The sequence below is a fragment of the Gopherus flavomarginatus genome, chromosome 11, assembly GCF_025201925.1.
Source record: "Gopherus flavomarginatus isolate rGopFla2 chromosome 11, rGopFla2.mat.asm, whole genome shotgun sequence".
NCBI classification, from domain to species: Eukaryota; Metazoa; Chordata; order Testudines; family Testudinidae; genus Gopherus; species Gopherus flavomarginatus.
In genome coordinates this window covers 41771101-41790967 of record NC_066627.1, presented here as the reverse complement: position 1 = coordinate 41790967, position 19867 = coordinate 41771101, and the positions used below count along the sequence as shown (strand labels likewise).

The 19867-nt window shown below is 43.6% G+C and overlaps 1 protein-coding gene across 1 annotated transcript in view; it reads left to right on the top strand.

Annotated features, from left to right (window-relative positions):
• LOC127030989 (piezo-type mechanosensitive ion channel component 2-like) overlaps nucleotides 1-19840 on the top strand; it is a 65451-nt gene extending 45611 nt beyond the window's left edge. The window contains exons 35-50 of the mRNA XM_050917666.1: nucleotides 2198-2419; nucleotides 3555-3813; nucleotides 4233-4421; nucleotides 5006-5204; nucleotides 5644-5773; nucleotides 5968-6115; nucleotides 7766-7980; nucleotides 8747-8905; nucleotides 10591-10738; nucleotides 12273-12461; nucleotides 12804-12896; nucleotides 13972-14141; nucleotides 14843-14959; nucleotides 15928-16007; nucleotides 16374-16602; nucleotides 18210-19840. Of these exons, the coding sequence (XP_050773623.1) occupies nucleotides 2198-2419; nucleotides 3555-3813; nucleotides 4233-4421; nucleotides 5006-5204; nucleotides 5644-5773; nucleotides 5968-6115; nucleotides 7766-7980; nucleotides 8747-8905; nucleotides 10591-10738; nucleotides 12273-12461; nucleotides 12804-12896; nucleotides 13972-14141; nucleotides 14843-14959; nucleotides 15928-16007; nucleotides 16374-16602; nucleotides 18210-18465 (2803 nt within the window). The 3' untranslated portion in view covers nucleotides 18466-19840. The remainder of the gene's footprint in view (nucleotides 1-2197; nucleotides 2420-3554; nucleotides 3814-4232; nucleotides 4422-5005; nucleotides 5205-5643; nucleotides 5774-5967; nucleotides 6116-7765; nucleotides 7981-8746; nucleotides 8906-10590; nucleotides 10739-12272; nucleotides 12462-12803; nucleotides 12897-13971; nucleotides 14142-14842; nucleotides 14960-15927; nucleotides 16008-16373; nucleotides 16603-18209) is intronic.
• Nucleotides 19841-19867: the final 27 nt, after the last annotated feature.

Sequence of the window (19867 nt, the reverse complement as noted above, 5' to 3'; positions counted from 1 at the left end):
ATCTGAACAACTAACAATCCTTTAAATGTATGTATCCTCACAACTCCCTGGAAGGTGCTGTTATCCCCATTCTACAGCTGGAAACTGAGGCACAGGGAGGCTAAATGATGTGCCCAAGGTCACACAGGCAGTCTGTGGTGGAACAGGGACTTGAGACAGGTTTCCTAAACCCTAGGTTAGTGCTCTGATCATTGAACCATCCTTCCTCTCAAGCCTTCAAGCCTGGGTTATGGCGTGAACATGGTCCCAGTTCAGAGTGAGTCTGGGATAACTGATGGTTTGAGTGGAAGCTGGGTGAAGCTTGGCAGCTCTGCTTTGCTTCACTTTGAAATTTTTAAATTCATTTGAGCTCAAAGCAAAAACTGCTGCAGCATGGAACAGGAATAATCCCAAGAGAGGGGTAGCAGTGTCATCAGTTAGCAGCACCTGGAGTCAGCCAATGAATGGTTACAGTGAGGTAGCATGCAGCAAAATTCAGAACTGGTAGGTAAGGTCCCAGGAAGAAAATCTAAGGGAAAAAAGGAGGTCAGGAGAACTGGTGATTTCTCAAGGGGACAATATGAAAGGCAGAACTGCATGCTATCCTGACGCAAAGGAAAGACAGGAACAATAGTAAGAGGCAGGCCCGGCTCCAGGCCCCAGCGCGCCAAGCACGTGCTTGGGGCGGCATGCCGCGGGGGGCGCTCTGCTGGTTGCTGGGAGGGCGGCAGGCATGCCTGCGGGAGGTCCACCGGAGCCGCTGGACCGGCGAGCGGCAGAGCATCCCCTGCGGCATGCCGCCGTGCTTGGGGAGGCGAAATGGCTAGAGCCGGCCCTGGCAAGAGGCCAATACGGCTCCATCAGGAGCTCTTTAATTACTAGAAAATCAAAAAGGAATCCTAAAAAAAAGTGGAATCATGGACAAATTTCTAAGGAGGAGTACAAATGAATAGCACAAGCATGTAAGGGCAAAATCAGAACGGGTAAGGCACACAATGAGTTACACCTAGCAAGAAGAGGTTCTTCAAATACGTTAGGAGCAAGAGGAAGATGAAGGAAAGTGCTTTGCAGGGAAGGAGGGCTAATAACTGATGACATAAAAAGAAAGTGGAGATGTTTAATGCTTAGTGGATCACACTGAATATAAGTGAACAATGTGATGCAGCTGCGAAAAAGACTAATATGATTGAGGGATGTTTTAGCAGGAGTGTCATACGTAAGACACGGTAGGTATGTGTCCTGCTCTACTTGGCACTGGTAAAGTCTCAGCTGGAAAGCTGTGTCCAATTCTGGGTGCCACACTTTAGGGAAGATCGGAACAAATCAGAGAGAATCTAGAGAACAAACAACGTTTAGAAAACCTGACATAAGGAATGGTTTAACAACAAACAACTGGGCATGTTTAGTCTTGAGAAAAGATGACTGAGGAAAGACCTGATAACAGTCTTCAACTGTGTTAAGTGTGGTGATCAATTGTTCTTCATGTCCACTGAAGGTGAGGCAAGAAGTAATGGGCTTAATCTGCAGCAAGGGAGATTTAGGTTAGATATTAGGAAAAGCTTTCTAACGATAAGGGTAGTTAAGCTCTGGAATAGGCTTCCATGGGAGGCTGTAGAATCCATATCACTGGAGGTTTTCCAGAACAGATTGGACAAACACCTGTCAGGGATAGTCTAGGTTTACTTGGTCCTCTACAGAGCAGGGGGCTTGATGTGGTGACTTCTCAAATCCCTCCCAGACCAATATTTCTATGATTCTATGAAAAAATAGCCCCTAGGGAGTGGCTACAGGGAGGTCAGTTAGCAACAGCTAAACTCAGGGGAATGATTACAGTGGAATTAGCTGGCATGCAGCTGGAGTAACCCATGTGTAATATTGTAGAGAGATCAATAAGCATGCAGCTCATGCAATGACTGCTGTGAGGCTGGTTAGCCTGCAATTAGTGTGATGTAAATTGAAATGTTTTGAATACTTTAAAAGAACAAGCTTGTATGGAAATAACATTAAATTCCGTGTGAATCCTTTCTAATCACTGTCACCATGACCTTAGATGTTGGAATTCTTAGCTGGATTCTGAATTTATGGTGAGTGAGCCCCTTCTCACTTTGGCATGAGCCAGGAGGTTTCATATTAGTACAATTATTTCAATGTCTATTAAGAAACTTAACTTGTGATTTTCAGTGATTTTTTTTTTAAAAGAAACACATTCTGGATCTAGGACACCTGATGAAGTTGCTGAGGAAATTAATGGAGAGGAGACAGGAGAGAAGAGGGAAGATGAAGACAGCATCAAAGAAGCTGCCCCAGAAATGACCACTCCACTTCCTTCCTGTGAAACAAAAGATTATGCTGTTTCCCCATCAGCTGAGAGGAGCAAAGCAGGCAGACCATTAAATGAAGTTCCTGCTATCATGACTGCCAGTGAGCTGCTTCTGAACAGGCAAGAAAGACCTAAAGTCAAACCCAGCTGCAGAGATACCCAAAAATGTGTTCATGAAATGATGATGTGCCTTAAACAACATGGCATCACTTGACTGTGTCTAGTTTTTTCACTTGCACAAGCTGACATTGGACGTTGTGTCTGATGTCAGACTAAAAAAGAGAGACTTTATGGGGCAGATGCTCAGCCAGCGTAAGTCAGTGTAGCTCCATTCATAGTAAAGCTATGCCAGTTTTCACCAGCTGGGGGATATGGAACTATGGATTATAGTCTCCATGAGACTAATCCTACTACATGGTCCAACTGGTCAAAAATTTTCACATTAAAAGCCCCCCCCCCATGGCTTTTTTTCCTCCCAAAATGAAACTTTTCATAAAAAGTTGTTGAAATTCTCACTTTTTGCAAATTTTTCCATTATTTTTACTGAATTTTTTTACCAAAATAGATTTTTTTGCTTACAACAAACTGTTACTTATTGAAAATGGTGGTTGTGGTAAATGAAAAAAATATTTAAAAAACAAATTAAAATTTCAGTAAAAAAAAACGAAATAACCCACCTGCACAGAACATTTCAGGCCCAGTTTGAACCCTATGAGATGGAAACAACTCAGAAATTTCAAAAATGTCACTAAGGTGGTTTTTTGTTGTTGTTTTGTCCCCACTCCTCACGACCAGCCTGACTATTAGGGTTAGATTGAAAGAACTGTGCCCACGCAGCACAGGCATTTGTGTTCATACGAACACGACAGTTGTCATGCACTAATGCTACTGAATTGGTGAATTAAGGGCTAAGGTCAACAAAAATGGAGAGTGCTCAGCAGCACCTCCAGGAGTTACTTTGTACTTGGAGGTTTAAATGTGCAAACACACCCGTGTTTTGTGGGGGCTGTTCAGAATGAGGGGTGAGGGATTATGAGTGTATGTGAGTTAGATCACTGACAGCTTTCACAGAAGATTTGGTTGACAAACTATCACAGCCTTAGGCATGCAGTGCTGAAGAGATTATATTATGCCATACATCTCGTCTCATTTATATAACCTTCTGTATTAAAAATACTAGCTTGTAGCCTTGCACCAATTCTGTGAGGAAATATAATTAATCTGTTTTTATATATTTTTTTGTTATGTGGTTCAGGATGTTTCATGACAATGAACTGGAGCAGTCGGACAAGTTTTACCAGAGTCTGCCTCGATCCCTGAAGTTGGGCTTTGCTTTGTACAATGCGATGGTATCCAAGTCAGAAATGCTCTGTTATTTTGTGATCATTCTCAACCACATGGTCTCTGCTTCAGTCCTCACTTTGGTTCTGCCTATCCTTATATTTCTGTGGGCCATGTTATCCATTCCAAGGCCTACTAAATTCTTCTGGATGATGGCTATCGTTTATACAGAGGTATGCAACAGCCAGAAAGTTGCCTTGCTGCAGACGTGTCTCTCTGCAAACAAATACTATTCTTTTTCTTTACATTAACGTGCAATAAACTTCTGTTAGAATTGATGTTAATGGGGTAGACTAGATGGCGGATGTGACTAAAGGACATTGGTAGGTCTGAAGGTAGCTCACAAACTGCAGGTAATTTATTGAACATAAAACCAGAAATAAACAAAATTAGAGAACATCTATACGTGATAAAACGCCACTGGATCCCAAAGCAAGGTTAGCTCTCCAGAATCTCAAGCCAGCAGAAATGCTGGTTGGAGTCTTTCCCTGTATTTGGAAGATCTAGAAACTCTTCTGAAAATGTTTAAGAGCAGTTGTTGCCCTGCCAGGCCATGACTTCCAACTAATTTCGTATTTTTTTTTCTCTTTAGATAACAGTAGTTGTCAAATATTTTGCTCAGTTTGGATTCTTTCCCTGGACCACTAAGTTATACGGTGGCATCAATGCAGAAGAGCCATTTGTTCTGCCAAATATTGTTGGGATTGAGAAGAAGGATGGCTATGTGCATTTTGATCTTGTGCAGCTTCTGGCTTTGTTCTTTCACAGGTCTATCTTGAAGGTAAGTTGTTCTTGAAGAGAAGGAGAAGAAGAAATGGCTCATTTCTTAGAGCTCTGCTGAATGTTTGCAGAGAAAAACTGAAACTCTGCTAAACTTGCCTGATCTTCATTTCTGTTATAAATTCAAAACTCATCTCATTCTTTAGGGGCAGGGACTCAGAGTCCAAACCCAGGTTTGGATTTAAACTTAGCATTTGGCCCTCAAGTCCAACAAAATTTCAGATTTGAACACTTGTGGGCCTAATTCTTTACAAATATATGCCATTTGCTTTCATGTGAGATACTCACATGCTGGGATGGGAGATTAGAAATCCTAGCCCTGCTGAAGTCAATAAGAGGTTTGCCCCTGGATTTTAGAGGCTTTGAAGCGTGGATCCAAATTTGGGGACTTGTGCCCATTCCCTACCCGTCATGAAACCAAGTTTTCATCTCAAGTGCAAACTCACCCTGTTTCTCTCTCCCCCATTCTGTGTCTGCCTCTATCTCCACCTGTAGAGCAATTCATGGTTACTGCGAATTAAAGATGCTGTGCTGAGGACACAGTGTATCAAACTGTGTTTATCATTCTTTAAATGTTCCCATTAGTGCCATGGACTATGGGATTCCAAAGGTGCCAATGTGTCTGATACCAAGAAAAGGAGATTTTCTAGGAGTCCAAAGAACCAGGAGTCCAGAGGTGGTCTGCAGGAAGATGAGCCTGGATTGGGGGCATGGCACCTTTTCAGACATCACAATCCCTCAGGGAGTGTCTTCAGAGGAAGGAAGACAGCCTCCATTAACAGAGGTAGTCAGAGCCACACTGAGCTAGTTTTAGACACTAAGGGGGGATTTAATTTTAAAATTCAGGTGGAGAAAATACTATGAGGCAAATTTGCTCTGGATGCACCTGAAAATAGGGAGATTGTGCCTAGATGGTAGTAGTCTCTACCCACCCATACTAGAGTATTACTGTGATTTTTTTCCTAATATGCCCATTAGCATGGTATATAGATGCCAAATAATTCCTTCTGAGTAACTTGGTGTATTTGTTAGCCCAAGAAACTATATGCATAGGGCATTCTCAAACACTGATTTCTTGTGAGCTAACCCTACTGGCTGAACAGTGCCTTAATGGAACACCTAAGGTTAAACAGAATTGTAAACCTTTGTGACAAAATTAGGACATGGCTTTTAAGAAAAGAATGGCCCCCAGACAAATCTGTGATTTGTCTTCTCTTTGGTAGGCAAGACTCAGAAGAAGGAAGCCAGGAAGAAACGGAAGCTTTTTAGAAAGAGTCCCATCAACAAGAAGAAACTTCTTAAGCAAAAGATGAAACAACTGATATTGAAAGCAAAGAAGCTGGTGATTAAAATGTAATTGGGGTATTATTTGTAACATCTCTTAAGAAAATGAGACATTGCTGCACTTCAGTTCAGTTAATTAATTATAATTCCAGTGTTTATGGGTCTTCTATGGAAGACGTGCAGTGGAGACATTCATCTGATCATTCTGAGGATGCATTGTTACAATTTCCATTGACCTAGATTATACTTGTTTTTACCCCTAGTGCTCTTCAAATCTATCGACCTATCAGGCAGTTCTTCTATGACATTATTCATCCAGAATACAGCCCCGTCTGTGACGTCTATGCACTGATGTTCCTGGTTGACGTGATCAATTTTATAATTGTTATCTTTGGATACTGGGCTTTTGGTGTAAGCACAAATGCACTTTCTTTATACAGACTGCAAAGCAAGTAGCTTGATTATTAAGTTGGGGACTATGGTATATAGTCAGCAGTCCCTTCCATGACTGCATACTCCAGGATTTAGGGGGACAGGAGGAGGCACAGGCTAAGTTAATCAGTCTGGGAGCCAGGAAGAACCACAGTGTCCTATGTGTGTGTGAATAAAGAACACACTTGGTATTCACTACAGTTGATTCCTCTCTCTTCTCTACCATCAGGGACCTGATGGAAATTTCCCCTGAATCATAGCCACTCTTTTAGTTTGTTTTTTTGATTCAACCTTAAATTCTCTTGACCAAGGAGTCTCCATAGACTAGAGAAGAGATTACCCACAAAAGACAGGCTAACTGATTCAGATAGCACAGTGACTAATGATGAGAAGGGAGAGGCTCTGCAGCAGACACTGGGCAGGGAGTACCATTGTGTCCCAAAGAAAGCAAAATGTTTCACTTTATTTGATCATGAATTCTTTGCTTGTTCCATTCCCCCCCCCCCATATTGCTTTGTTTTATTTTTTTAATAAAGAGTAGATCACCTCAGTGTAGAGATTTGAGATGGAAAACTAGTCAAAAGAAAGGAGAAAGGGAGGGTTATGTAGGACCTTGATCCTATGAGGTCCTGAACCCCTACTGCAATGTAAAGAACACCATAGACATTAATGGGAGTGGAGGGCGGCTCAGTATCTCATGAGAGATGCTCAGCCTCTTTCAGGAGAGGGTCCTCATGCATAGAGAGCGGGAGACTGTTTCATTTCCAGAAGGGCTATAACTCCAAACTGATGGCAAAGCGGCAGAGTGATGTAGGCTTCTGGAACAGAAGCACAACCCAGTCAGTGCTATGCTTATGCTCTCAGCATTGCTGCTTGCACAATGTGCTTGGCTGCCGTAGCACTTGCTTGTGCTTTCCACATCTGGATGTTATTGTTATGTCTCAAAAGAATGTGATTCTGCTTCCAAGTGGGGGAATGAGCAGTAATAACAACAGATGAGTCTATCAAGATCCTTAAAAGCTTGGTTTCATGCAAAATAGTCTTAGTTATAAAAACTTAGGGCGGAGAAAGAGAAAGTGAGGGATGGAGATGGATCCAAACCACAGCTCTGAAGCCCTGATATTTTTATAATGGGTCTAGTTAAAACTCCATATCTGAACCTTCCCAAGCATGGGGCTTTGAAATCTGGATCTGAAGATTTTATTTTGAGAGGTGCAAGCTACAAACATGGACCTGGCTCTCGATGCAGGGTAGATGACCATTGCTCTATGAAACAAAGGAACAGAATTGTTTAAAAACCAGTTCTTCAGAATCCTCCACGAGGCATCAGCAGCTGCTCACTGTCATTTTATCTGCGTCTTTATTTAAGATGCTTCTACTTAGTGCCTGCAGAGTAGGGATTTGTTTGTAGAAAGGAGAGATTAGAGCCTTGCCTTTCCAGCCCTTAACAGAAAATGCAGCACTTGCTTACAGCTGTAAGTTCCCTTACACTCAGGGGAGATACTTGCCTGAATAGGGACTACTCACATAAGTAACAGTCTGGAGTTTCCCCACTATCCTATGGGTTATATAAAATCATTGGATAAATCCTGAGTGGTATTGCTTTGTAACTAGATTTTCCCCTTTCAGAAACACTCAGCAGCTGCTGACATAACTGAATCCCTGTCGGAAGACCAGGTCCCTGAAGCCTTCCTGGTGATGCTCCTGATTCAGTTTGGCACTATGATAGTGGACCGGGCCATTTACTTGAGGAAGACTATGTTTGGAAAGTGTGTATTCCAGGTTGTCCTTGTCTTTGGCATTCACTTCTGGATGTTCTTCATCTTGCCAGGCGTTACCGAAAGGTACAACTGTGGCCAGTGTCACATGAAAAATCTCTCTCTCTCTCTCATGAGCAGGACTTGCTTTCAATGGGAAAACAAGTGGAAGCCGTGGTGGCTTTGAAATCTGACATTTCTGCATGCTTTCAGCAGCAATTTAATTTGTGCTCTTAGCACTTATGCTGCGATGGGTGGGTTTGGAAATGAACAGATGGACAACTTAATTTCCTACCGCAGTCTTCACACTGAAAGTGCAGCATGCTTTGGGTAAAGAGAACAAAGGAGAGTGCAATTATGTGTGCAAAATGCTACTGTGTTGCACGCCTAGTTTATTTGAGCAAATAGCCAGGTATGTGGTTCATATACAAGCTCAGTTATGGGGAACTGTGCATCTGACTCTTTGAAAATGAGATCTCAGGAAAAGGAGACATTTGCAGGCTTATGAAGTATGGCAGGAGGAAAAAACTCTGGCAGAAATATTCTCCCAACTTTAGACATATCTTACTTTGAAGCTGCTCGCTGTTGGTCAACACTTTCCTTTGGTGGATGGACATTTATTATTCAAGCTGCAGGGAAAAGAAGCTCCATTTAATAGGACCCACAGCCTCAAGTGATGACATATGGCCACTCACTTTGCATCTCATTTTCACTAGGTTCCAATCCAGTCTGAGGAGGTGATATTAACAGGAAGGTCAAACTAGTGATTCAGGAACTGTCACATTAAAAAAAAAATTAAATGACTTTAGTGACAAAAATAGTGTAATGAAATCTCTCTTTTACTCACTTACAGGAGATTCAACAGAAACCATGTGGCTCAACTTTGGTACTTAGTCAAATGTGTTTATTTTGGCCTGTCTGCGTATCAGATCAAATGTGGTTATCCGAATCGGGTCCTAGGCAACTTTCTGACAAAGAGTTACAATTTTGTAAACCTTTTCCTATTCCAAGGGTAAGCAGAGAGGGGATGTTCAGCTTTTATAATAAAGGCTTAAAAACCGTGGACCAAGCCCTAGTCTCATTAAAGCCAATGATACAATCCTCACTCAATTCAGTGGGACCAGTATTTAGCATGATAAATGTTGACTGTTCTTTTTTGGGGGTATGTGTGATTTATGGCAGGTATATCAGAAATTAAGCTCAAGCCCTACGTTTGCACTTTAGAGGAAAGGACAGCAGGGGCTGAATGCCATAATTTGACTCTTGAGTGCAACCCACATTTCTTGTTGCTGTAGCTTATCTTTTCCCCTAGCCTGATTGCTACCTTTCTACATAATCACTCGATAAACTTTTCAGACAAATCATCTCACATCCTGGCGGTCTCTCCTTAGCTAGCTCCTCTCTGATTGCCTAGAATAGCTGCTTATTCCTCCAGCCTGGGGCTCTGGAATGTATGTGCTGTGATCCAGTATCAAGAGGCAAGGAAATATTAGCAGATTTCAGTGTAAATATTGTATAAATCACCCTGAAATAGCATGGTTGTGAGATGAGCCTAACTGAAAGTTAAATAGACTAAGTTAATATAGACTAAATATATTCCATGCCTGGAATTGCCACTGGAATGGATCCAGACAGGAAATATGTTGATACACAGTCTTGTGGCGGAGATATTAAAAAGCCATTGGCCAGTTTGGTCATATTTGGGATGAATTTTATGTACTCAAGGCATTTTTAAATACATGCTGAGTTACATATTATTAACCTAAAAAACACTATGGAAAAAATATCCATTTTCCCATATGGGCTAACATTGCATGGAGCAATCTGTGGGTTTTGTATAAAGGAAGAGGCTCTGAAAGGAACTTTAAGGGAGAAAACTCTCTCCTGCATACTTGTGGCCTAGTTTTCAAGGATTGGCCTCTAGTGGGTCATGCACTGCAGTTTTGAGTGCTATTACTTGCCAGCTCAGGGGATAGAAACAATGATTTGTGCACAAAGACACACACCCTCAGGATCCGTAGATGTTCCATGAACAGACTCCATCTCTTACATCTGCAGGAATCTATCAGTTTGGGCAGAGACTATACTTCTCTGTACAGCATCCAGCACAATGGGTGGTCTTTTGTACACGGGTGCTGACATCTGAGAAGGGTGCACACAGGTATTTGCACAGGAACAACAGGAGGCCAAGTCAAGGCCCTACTGGAAATTTGGCCTTTAAAGAAGATCTTCCAAATTTGAATAATTTCCTGGTGGGTGAATAGGTTTATAGGAACTGCTAGACGGGATCAGATGAATGATCCATCCAGTCCAGTACCCTGCCGCCAATAGTGGCCAGTACCAGATGCCTTGGACTTCCCATAATGGACAATCGTGGGATAATTTGCCCATAGGGAAAGTTTCTTCCTACCCCTAGGCAGTTAGCATTTGGTTTGTGCCCCGAAGCATGAAGGTTTCTGTGATTTCTGAAATCCCTGGGCACTCTGTACAGTTTCAGTACTATACAACTACACACTGGAAACTATTTTTCAGGAGCTGATAAAGGAAAAGTCCCTCAAAATCAAGGAACATTGTGCCAGGGAAAAAGATTTCAATAAATGCCTGAAAATTATCTGCTAGGACTCCAGGCTCTGGTATTTATTAACAAAGATGTCACTCTAAAATGTTAATAACACTCTTTCTTTCTTCAACTGGTAGGTTTCGTATGGTGCCTTTCCTTACCGAGCTGAGAGCTGTCATGGACTGGGTCTGGACTGACACCACACTGAGTCTTTCCAGCTGGATCTGTGTGGAGGATTTATATGCAAATATTTTCATTATGAAATGCCTGAGAGAGTCTGAGAAGGCAAGTGATTCCAGTTGTACAATCCCATCTCATAAAATTCTCTAACAGACATCTGTGAGGCCAGTTTAGGCTGGGGGGTGGGGGGGAAATAATGCATCCTTCAAAAAAAACTGGACTTGGGAAGATACAGAAATTTATGTTTGAGCAGAACCTTCCCTTGTTCACTGTGCACTGCAATACTGCAGATAAACGGAGATGCCCATAGCATTCTGACTGTATAGTTAAACAAGGCAGCCATAATTCAAACTCAGCAATGTCTCAGGCATAGACCAGTTTTACTCAGAGTGGGGATTTTGGTGGGACTCCAAGATTATGGGATCTTTTGCCTTTAGTCAGATAGACACTAGAGATGGGAGTTTGGTTTCACCTAGCAGTACATCACCATTCCAGTTCCACTTCAGCATCAGCATTGGTCTGAGCTCACCGGCGGGATCTTCTATGTTATCAAAAGCTACTTTTGCATTTACCGAATAGTCCCTGTGGGTGGCATCCTGGCCCCATTGAAGTCAGTGTCAAAGCTCCTTTTGACTTCAATGGAGCCAGGATTTCACCCTCTCTCTGTAAGATGAGGGGAAGAATTCCTCGCCCGCATCTTAAAAAGACTCTCCCTTAAAGGAGTTTCCAGCTACAGACAGTTCTTCCTTATTTATAAGCATAACTCATATCTCATGGTGGGAGATGAGAGAATATATTAAAAGTCACACAAGTTAGAGCTGGAAAATAACTATTAGGAGGTCTGCTCCACCCCTCTGGCCCATGCAGGACTGTTCCCTATGGTACATTTTGTAGAATTTTGTCCAGTCTAATTTTAGCTCCTCTAAGCAATGGGGCTCCACCATCTGAATGCCATGCTCTGCTGCCAGCTGCTGCTGCTTTCTGCGAAGAGCAGCACCCTTTCAATGGAAGGAGCTGGGGGACATCTCGTTTCTACCAAGACTTTAGGCTCCTGGCTCTTCTTCCTCTAGATGCTGCTTCCTAGCCCTGTAGCCTTTTTTTTTTTTTTACAGCCTTGCCCCAGTCTATTTCACTAGTGCTGTTTCCTCAAAGAGGTGTTCCATTGCAGTAGCTACTCAGTCCTGAGAGGGAGCAATGGGCTACCTCTAAGAACATCATATAGACATTATACTGATCATTTCTACTGAATTATAAGTGTGTACAATGCATTTCAACCCCAACGCTCACAAATAAAATAATAGCATTTACAGCATCTTTAAACTTGAAAATTGTTAAATAGTTCATTAAAAGTGAATAGATAAATTAGAAGTGGAATAACTCAATCCAGAATAACATGGTTACCCCTCTGATACTTCACTTGAGATTGTGTGTTTGCCAGTCAGTCTACACATGTCCTTAGTGTGTGTGTGTATGTGTGTGTTGATTGAGTAATCTGTCACTCAGTGTGCATGCAAAACAACTGGGTTATTTCCCAAATGTTCTACCTCATAGCCTCAAAAGGGTCACCAAGTTTCTTCCTGCCTGGTTTCCCTGCCATGCTACAATTGCATCATGCTCAATTGTATCTTTTCCTTTGCAGAAATATCCTCAGCCTTCTGGCCAGAAGAAGAAAATGATTGTGAAGTATGGAATAGGAGGCTGTATTGTCTTTATATTGGTCTGCATTGTGTGGTTCCCACTGCTTCTTATGTCACTGGTTAAATCTGTGGCAGGAGTAACCAATCAGCCCCTGGATGTCTCAGTCAAAATTACCATTAGCGGTTATGAGGTAAGGGTAGCGTTCTTACAGGAGCATGACACACACACACAGAGTGGATTTGCACTAGGGTCAGGATCTTTTCACCTTATTGTTGACTGGTGTGCACATGGACTATGCTAGGGGCGATTGAAGGCTGCTGTTCAGTGCCCTGTGTGAAATGGCAGTGGAAGCAAAAGAAAAGGGAAAGGTAATAGGAAGAAAGAAAAGTGGAGGTGGCAAATTCTGTTTGGTTTCATGCTTCATACCAATGGTAGGGATTTTCTCTGTATTGCGGCAGTGCCTGGAGGCACAGGGGTCCCAGGCTGCACTGAGAATGTCATATCTGTGATTCGCCCTCTTTTTCTTGTCTAGTCATTATTCACCATGAGCACTCAGCAGCGGAATCTGATCCCTTTCTCTCCAGCAGCATATAACGAGCTGGCTAATCAATATGCCCTTCACCCGGTAAGTGTCACTCGAACAGCTCATTTCATCAGAGAGCCCAGATTCCCTCCGGTCATCCCTGAGTGTTAGTGCTGCTCGGTTAGAGTTCTCCAGCAGGTGCCAGGTGCTTTGGTGGGCGTATCTTCACTTTCCTGGGGTGAGCCCTTCATAAAACTGCAGTGATTTTTTTAGCCCAAGTCTTGTCTACAGAGGGATTTCAGCAGTGCTTAGAAGTCATGGCACATGCTGGCAGGGTGACTCAGCACAAACACAGGTATAGTCAGCAAAGGGGGAATGTTGCAACTTAAAGTCAAAGCAAAAAATAAACTCACCAAATATTTCCCCAGTCTGGAGTCGGACAGTCCCTAAAGTGACTCCTCTTCTCACTGCCTTAAGTGGCCAATGTATAGCCCTTCCCCATAGCACCTGTGTAAAGAGCGGGGAGGGAATGCTGAGCTGGTATTAACCCCTTGATCACCAAGAACCAGGTAGTGCCCCTGCACACTGTCACACCTGGTTTAAATCTGGCTGCAGGTTAAACTGATCTCTAACCCTACTCTAGTGTACATCCCTGCTTCTATTAGGGTTAGTGGGCCAGATCCTCAGTCCAGTTATGGCCCCTTTGTTACACTCAGGAAGTGCAAAGGAGCCATAATTCAGCTCCAAATGCCCAGCAGGAGAGTCCTTCTCAGCACATCAGTGCTGCTGCCAGGTCCTGTCCTTCTAGCCCAGGGCCGAAGGGGGCATGGATGGGGGGGGAGGTGAGGGGAGATGGCAAAGCTCTATTCCACTATGCCAGTTTTTCCTGGCAGCAGCTTTGTGGGGGCTGTTCCCCGGTGACCCCATTCCTGTCTCTCCTGGAGTTCTGGGAGCTTGGCCGTGAGGCAGGATTGGGCCCAGCACTAGGTTTTTGAGCAGTGTCTCACACAGCCTGGCCCTGCTCTCGGCAGTTGAGCAAACTCCGCAGTTTGGCTGCTGTTAAGTTTAGCCGTTTTAAATGTGTTGGTTCCTATTGTAAAGCTTGTGTAGATGAGGTCCTAACGAGAAGCCAACAGGTTCCTGTCTTGATGTTTTATCCCTTCTATCCCTTCCCAAGTCTGCCATGCAGTTTATAGTGAACTACAGCCCGGAGGACATTGTCCTTGCTAAAATAAAGAGTAATGCCAGCTTGCTGTGGAGCATCAGTCCCGCCAGTCGAGAGGACATGATGGACGAGCTCTCCAGCTCAACTGCTGTCTACATCAACTTTCACTGGACAATTCTCAGGTAAATGCAGCATCGTAGTTAACACTGCAATCGATTAAAAAGCAGCTCAAGTTCTGTATTTATTTTAAAAGTACTTTTCAGAGGAGTTGCAAGTCAGTTTTAACTACATCAGTTAATGAATTATATGGCTGTTATTAATTCAAACTTCACTATGGTTAAGCCTGCTGGTATGCTGAGGTCACTGCCAGTCATGCTGACCAATGCTGTCGCATTGTTTCCTGCATGGCTTATACAGAGTGTGAGCTCTTTAGGGCCGGGACCATCTTTGTGTTCTGTGTTTGTACCACACCTCGCACAAAGGGGTCCTGGTCCATGACAGGGGCTCCTAGGAGCTACCACAATATAAATACATAATAATAATTAGTTAATTAATAGCTTCCATTCAGGGATCTCAAAGCCCGCTACAAACTTTCATTCATGACTTAAGCCTCACACCTACGTCCACCGAGAGGCTGGGGTAATTATCCTCTGCAGCACTCTGTGCTGCAGCTTCACCTCCAACATGTCTCCTTGCAAAGGACCCTCATAAGACAGCCCGCAGCTGTCTTATATAGTGCCTGCACCAGAGTGTCTTTACAGCCCCTGTGCACAGCAGCACATCTGGCCCACAGCAGGAAGAAGAATCCCCCCCAGTAAGTCTTATCTTGAACTGCATTTGGATACCACACCTGAATATACCGCGCTTGATTTCCTTTGGGCAGGAATGCTTCTCTGGTGAAGAATGTGGAAGCGTCTGGCAAGCACACTGTGCGGTACGAAGAGAAGGAGATAAGAGAACAAATTGTTCAAATGCTAAATGGGACCAGGAAAGAGCCAATGTCAGTATTTTTCTTCTGTTCGATCAGCGTTTTCAAAATGCGCCATGGCAAAGAATTGTTGTTGGTGAACACAGTAGAGGGGATTGTTCACACGTTCAATGGGAGCATCACTCCTTTTACAAACATTAGAACGACGCTATGTTAGGACTTCTTCCTGTTTGATGACAAGGAGGAGCAGGGGTGTTATAGTCACTCCTAGAAGTATTTTAGCTCCATTTACACTCATCCTTTTCTGAAATACGTTGCATATCAACACTGGTGTCTGTACAGCCCTAGAGATTGAAGCCCTAGATTCCACAAAGCAGCTACAACCCAGGCAGAAGCTGCCCTGAATACGTGCCTGGAGGGGTCATCACTGTGGTTTTGGGTTGGTTGGTTTCCAGAGCCCAGTCAACCCCGGGACTATTTCCTGAGGCTGCCAAAAATGGGCAACTAATGAGGCGGACTGGAAGGATGATCTGGTTGTTAGGGTGCTAGCCTAGGGCTCTAGAGATCTGGGTTCAATTCCTGACTTTGCCGCAGACTTCCTGCAGGACCTTGGGCAGGTCACTCTGCTGTAGATGCACAAAGTTATTTAGACACCTAACTCCTGTTGATTTCAATAGAGGGTTAGGCATCTAAATACCTTTGCGGGTCTAGGCCTCATTTTCCCATCTGTATAATGGGGATAATGTGACTGCCCTACCTCATAAGGGTCTTGTGAGATTAAATATGTTAATAATTTGAGGTGCTCACATACTATAGCAATGGGGGGCAATACAGGTACCTTAGCTAGTTTCTCTAATATGCTCCTTGAGAGCTAGATAGAGCCATTCTGTTAACAGATATGGGTGGGAGTTGCAAAGTTCAGATTCACTCTGGGGGGTTGATCCAAGCACATTTCTAAGTGGTAATGATCCAGAAGATTAATGCATAGCACTGAAGTATTTGATAACTCCAAGGCAATTTTGGCTTCCACTTGTTTCTAGACTGCTTCCCGGCGTGGTACCAAGATACCTCAGGGCTACTGCTGGAGCAGAAGCTAGAACTGCACATCGCTTGCAAGTTGGTAAGCAGTTGCAATAAAGATTTTGGTCTCAGGGTTCCTTGGTGGAAACCGAAGTGGTACCCACTGTGGGCTCAGAGGGGAAATATTGTGAGCCTCACACACATTTCCAAGTATCTCAAAGATTCTGCACCAAATTGGCTGAAATGGAAATATTCTCCCGGTAACAAATTCTCATAAATTTGTGAGCACATCAGTTTTTACATGTGCAAGGCAGATCCACTGCACTGCTCTACAGAGCAGATTCTCTTCTCTGAAGAGGAGTACTTGGAGAAGGAAATAGCATGCAGGGAAGGGAAGCATAGTACTGAAAGGTATTAGACATGTAGGGGAAAAGCTCCTAATTTTATCTTTGCATTTGGGAACCAGCTCATTCTGATAAACCACAGGACGTAGACAAAATGGCTTTCTTCAGAAACATAACCATAAAACTACAGCAGCTGGCCCTCAACTCATCTTCTGGCCAAGTTACTGAGTGGTGGGTTATTCAAGAGTGGAATCCTACCTGCTCTGGTAATGCTTGCTGCAAGAATATGGAGCTTATCATCTACAATGACAAAGTCAGCCCTTCCAGTCTGGGATTCCTGGCAGGCTACGGGTAAGGATGGCATGCTACGCTACAAAAAATACTCCCCATTGCTCTTCCTAGGTAGAGGAATACTTTACTCATGTTTATTAGGTAGTTATTTAGTCTTGGCATTTTCCTACACAACCAGGCAGAATAGACATCTATTCTGCTTGCTTGTGTTTTGTATTTGACAGGTTGGTTCTTTCATAATTTTTCAGTATTTTGTATTTGGTTTCTATCCTTCCTTGGTCAGATATGGCTCGAAAGCTGAGCCTGTCAAACCTGACTCAGGCACTGGACTGAAAGATAACCCAGCTGGGGGCCTATTAGCAACTGAAATGGAGGTGTAGGGTTATCACCAACCAGATTTGACCTTTGATTACTCCTCTTTGACCCTGCTGTAGTCAATGAAGTTGTACAAGTGTAACTGAGAGCAGAATTTAGCCCGCTGTGCACAAAACTGCCTGCAGGCTAACATTTGATCTAAGTCAGTCTAATTGTTGTAAACTGCTACAGCTTTCAAAATTAGCAGTGATTCTGAGGGAAAATAGTCACATAAAGCAATACCATTTCCGTGTCCCCCACAGTAAGTTTTATGCACCTGGCAATTTACTCAAGTCCTAGGTCTGTGTTCTGAAAGGGCTTGAAGGCACAGGTGCTTTATTCTCCTTCAAAATCACAAACAAATTCCTTGGGTTTTGCCAGTGAGCAGTCCTTATATCCCTTTTTAGTTTCATCTAAAAATCACACGCTTTTCAGTAAACCCAAATGTGAAAACAAAGAGGAGGAAAAAAGTCCCCTTCCCAGAGCACTATGCTGGGAGCTACTTTGGATTCAGTTTCCAATCCCTGGGTTAGGAGATTTTCAGACTAGAAATAAAAGCAGAAATTTAATAGTGAAGGTAATTAGTCATCGGTCCACTTTAGCTAAGGAGGTGGTGATTGGATTTCTTTCTAAAAAGACATGCTGAAGCTCAACCACAAGTTATGGGTTTAAGGCAGACAGCACTGGGGCCACGTCCAGACTAGGAATTAAAATCGATTTTAGATACGCAACTTCAGCTACGGGAATAACGTAGCTGAAGTCGAATTTCTAAAATCGAGGTACTCACCCGTCTGGATGGCGCGGCATCGATGTCCGCGGCTCTCCGTGTCGATTCCGGAACTCCGTTCGGGTTGATGGAGTTCCGGAATCGATGTAAGCGCGCTCGGGGATCGATACATCGCGTCCAGACTAGACGCGATATATCGATCCCCGAGCAATCGATTTTAACCCGCCGATGCCGCGGGTTAGTCTGGACGAGGGCTGGGGGAGGTAATTCTATGGCCTGTGTTATGCAGGTCAGAATAGCTGATCACAATAGTCTCTTCTTCTGGCCTTTTATTCTACCTTAATCTGCACTGGTAGTCTCACTGAAATCAGAGGAACTCTGTATAACTATTCAAGGTAAGGATGGTAAAGTTGGGCTCCTTGAGAAAAGCTAACTTGCACCTTAATGAATGGATACCTGAATAGCTTATTATAGACATTTATGCACAACTCCCATAGAGTGGGCGGATAGCATGACCATATTAGGGAACAGATACGGTCCCTTGTTTCACCTAGTTCTGATCAACTCTGTACTCCCTTCTCCTCAGCATCGTTGGACTCTATATGTCTGTTGTCCTGGTCATTGGGAAGTTTATCCGAGAGTTCTTCAATGGCATCTCCCATTCAATAATGTTTGAAGAGCTGCCCAACGTGGACCGCATCCTGAAACTCTGCACGGACATCTTCCTGGTGAGGGAGATTGGGGAGCTGGAGCTAGAGGAACAACTCTTTGCCAAACTCATCTTTTTGTACAGATCTCCTGAAACAATGATCAAGTGGACCAGAGAGTCAAAGAAACAATGACAGGACAAAAGTCTGTTTAGTGAAGATCAGGCTTAGAAAGCTATTTTCATGGGCTGCTTGAGAAGCAAAATTTAACATTCAGGAATGGGAGATGCTATGAGCGTCTCCTCTCCATTGGCATATTTTCACCTGAAGCTTTTCCACGTTCCTCACCAGAACGTATCATGTTTAGGCAGTTAAGTGTACTTTTCAGGTCAGTGACTTCCCTTTGCTCAGCCAGAGAAGACCTAGTATTGATCCCCATAGACTTCATCCCACAATCATGGGTGCAAAAAGCTTGGCCCAAGTCCACCTGATTTTATCTGCAAAGCAGCTAGAAACTTCCTCACAGCCGGAGGGGTTCTAATCAGCCTCCGAGCAACTGCAGCATGGGCCGTTAATGGCTGAAGATCAATTATAGGGAGGAAATGTTAATAGGGCTAATTTACAAGAGTCCAGGTTCAAATGTAAGATTTTAAAGAAACACTTAAAAGGGTGCTCTGACCTGGGTGATGAGGCTTCCAGTGCTCACTGGACAAAATGCACAGACTCAAGATGTGCAAATATTCCAGTTTAGAACATAAAAACAAATCTTTCAAAGACAAAATAAAAGAACAGAATGGGGCACTTGCATAATCAGAGCAAGCTCTCTCTAGCTAGGCCTAAGGTCCCTTCGATTCTTAAGAGGTCTCTACCACAGCCTTTACCCAACTAATATTCTACTTTATAGTCTGGAGAGGTTTCCCAGCTTGCTCTGCTTTTAAGTGGGTACTCGCTCCTTCCAAGTGAAGAGTTCATCCACTTTTTCCTCACTGCAGAATCACTGAAAAATGGGTTGGAAGCAGAGAACAGGCGTATTGGGCAGTGTTTTGTTAGGTTAAAATAGGGGGGTTACCTGAATGGCATCCAGGATGGTACCCCAGCATAGGGACAAGGGGATGGAGTAGGGCAGTTCTTTTACAAATAAAAATGTCTGAGGAGGCAGCATGTATCCATTGGATGGAGCATCAGGAGCCCCTGGATTTCTATTTCCAGTTCTGCCAGGCTGTGAAACTCTGGGAAAGTCACTTCGCTCCTTAGTGCCTGGTTCCCCTCCCATCCCATCTGTTTAGACTAGAAGCTCCTCAGGACAGGGTCTGTCTCTCACTATGTGTGCACGCAGCACGGGCCCTTAATCTCTGTTCAGTGAATCGAGTGAGAGAACTTGGTATTCTCATTCTAGCCATTAGCGGACGCTCCTCTGCATTGCAAAGCCACCTAGTCATTCAGCACAAGTGGCAGCAGCTCATTGGAGGAAAAGGGGGCTGTGGGTCTGATCTGAAGTGCAGCAGTAGCGCTGGGCGTGAGAACTTACACTGCGCAGTCCAGTCAGACTCATTTTAGGAGCACCCAGTATTTTCAGAAATGTAAATAACGCCATGAA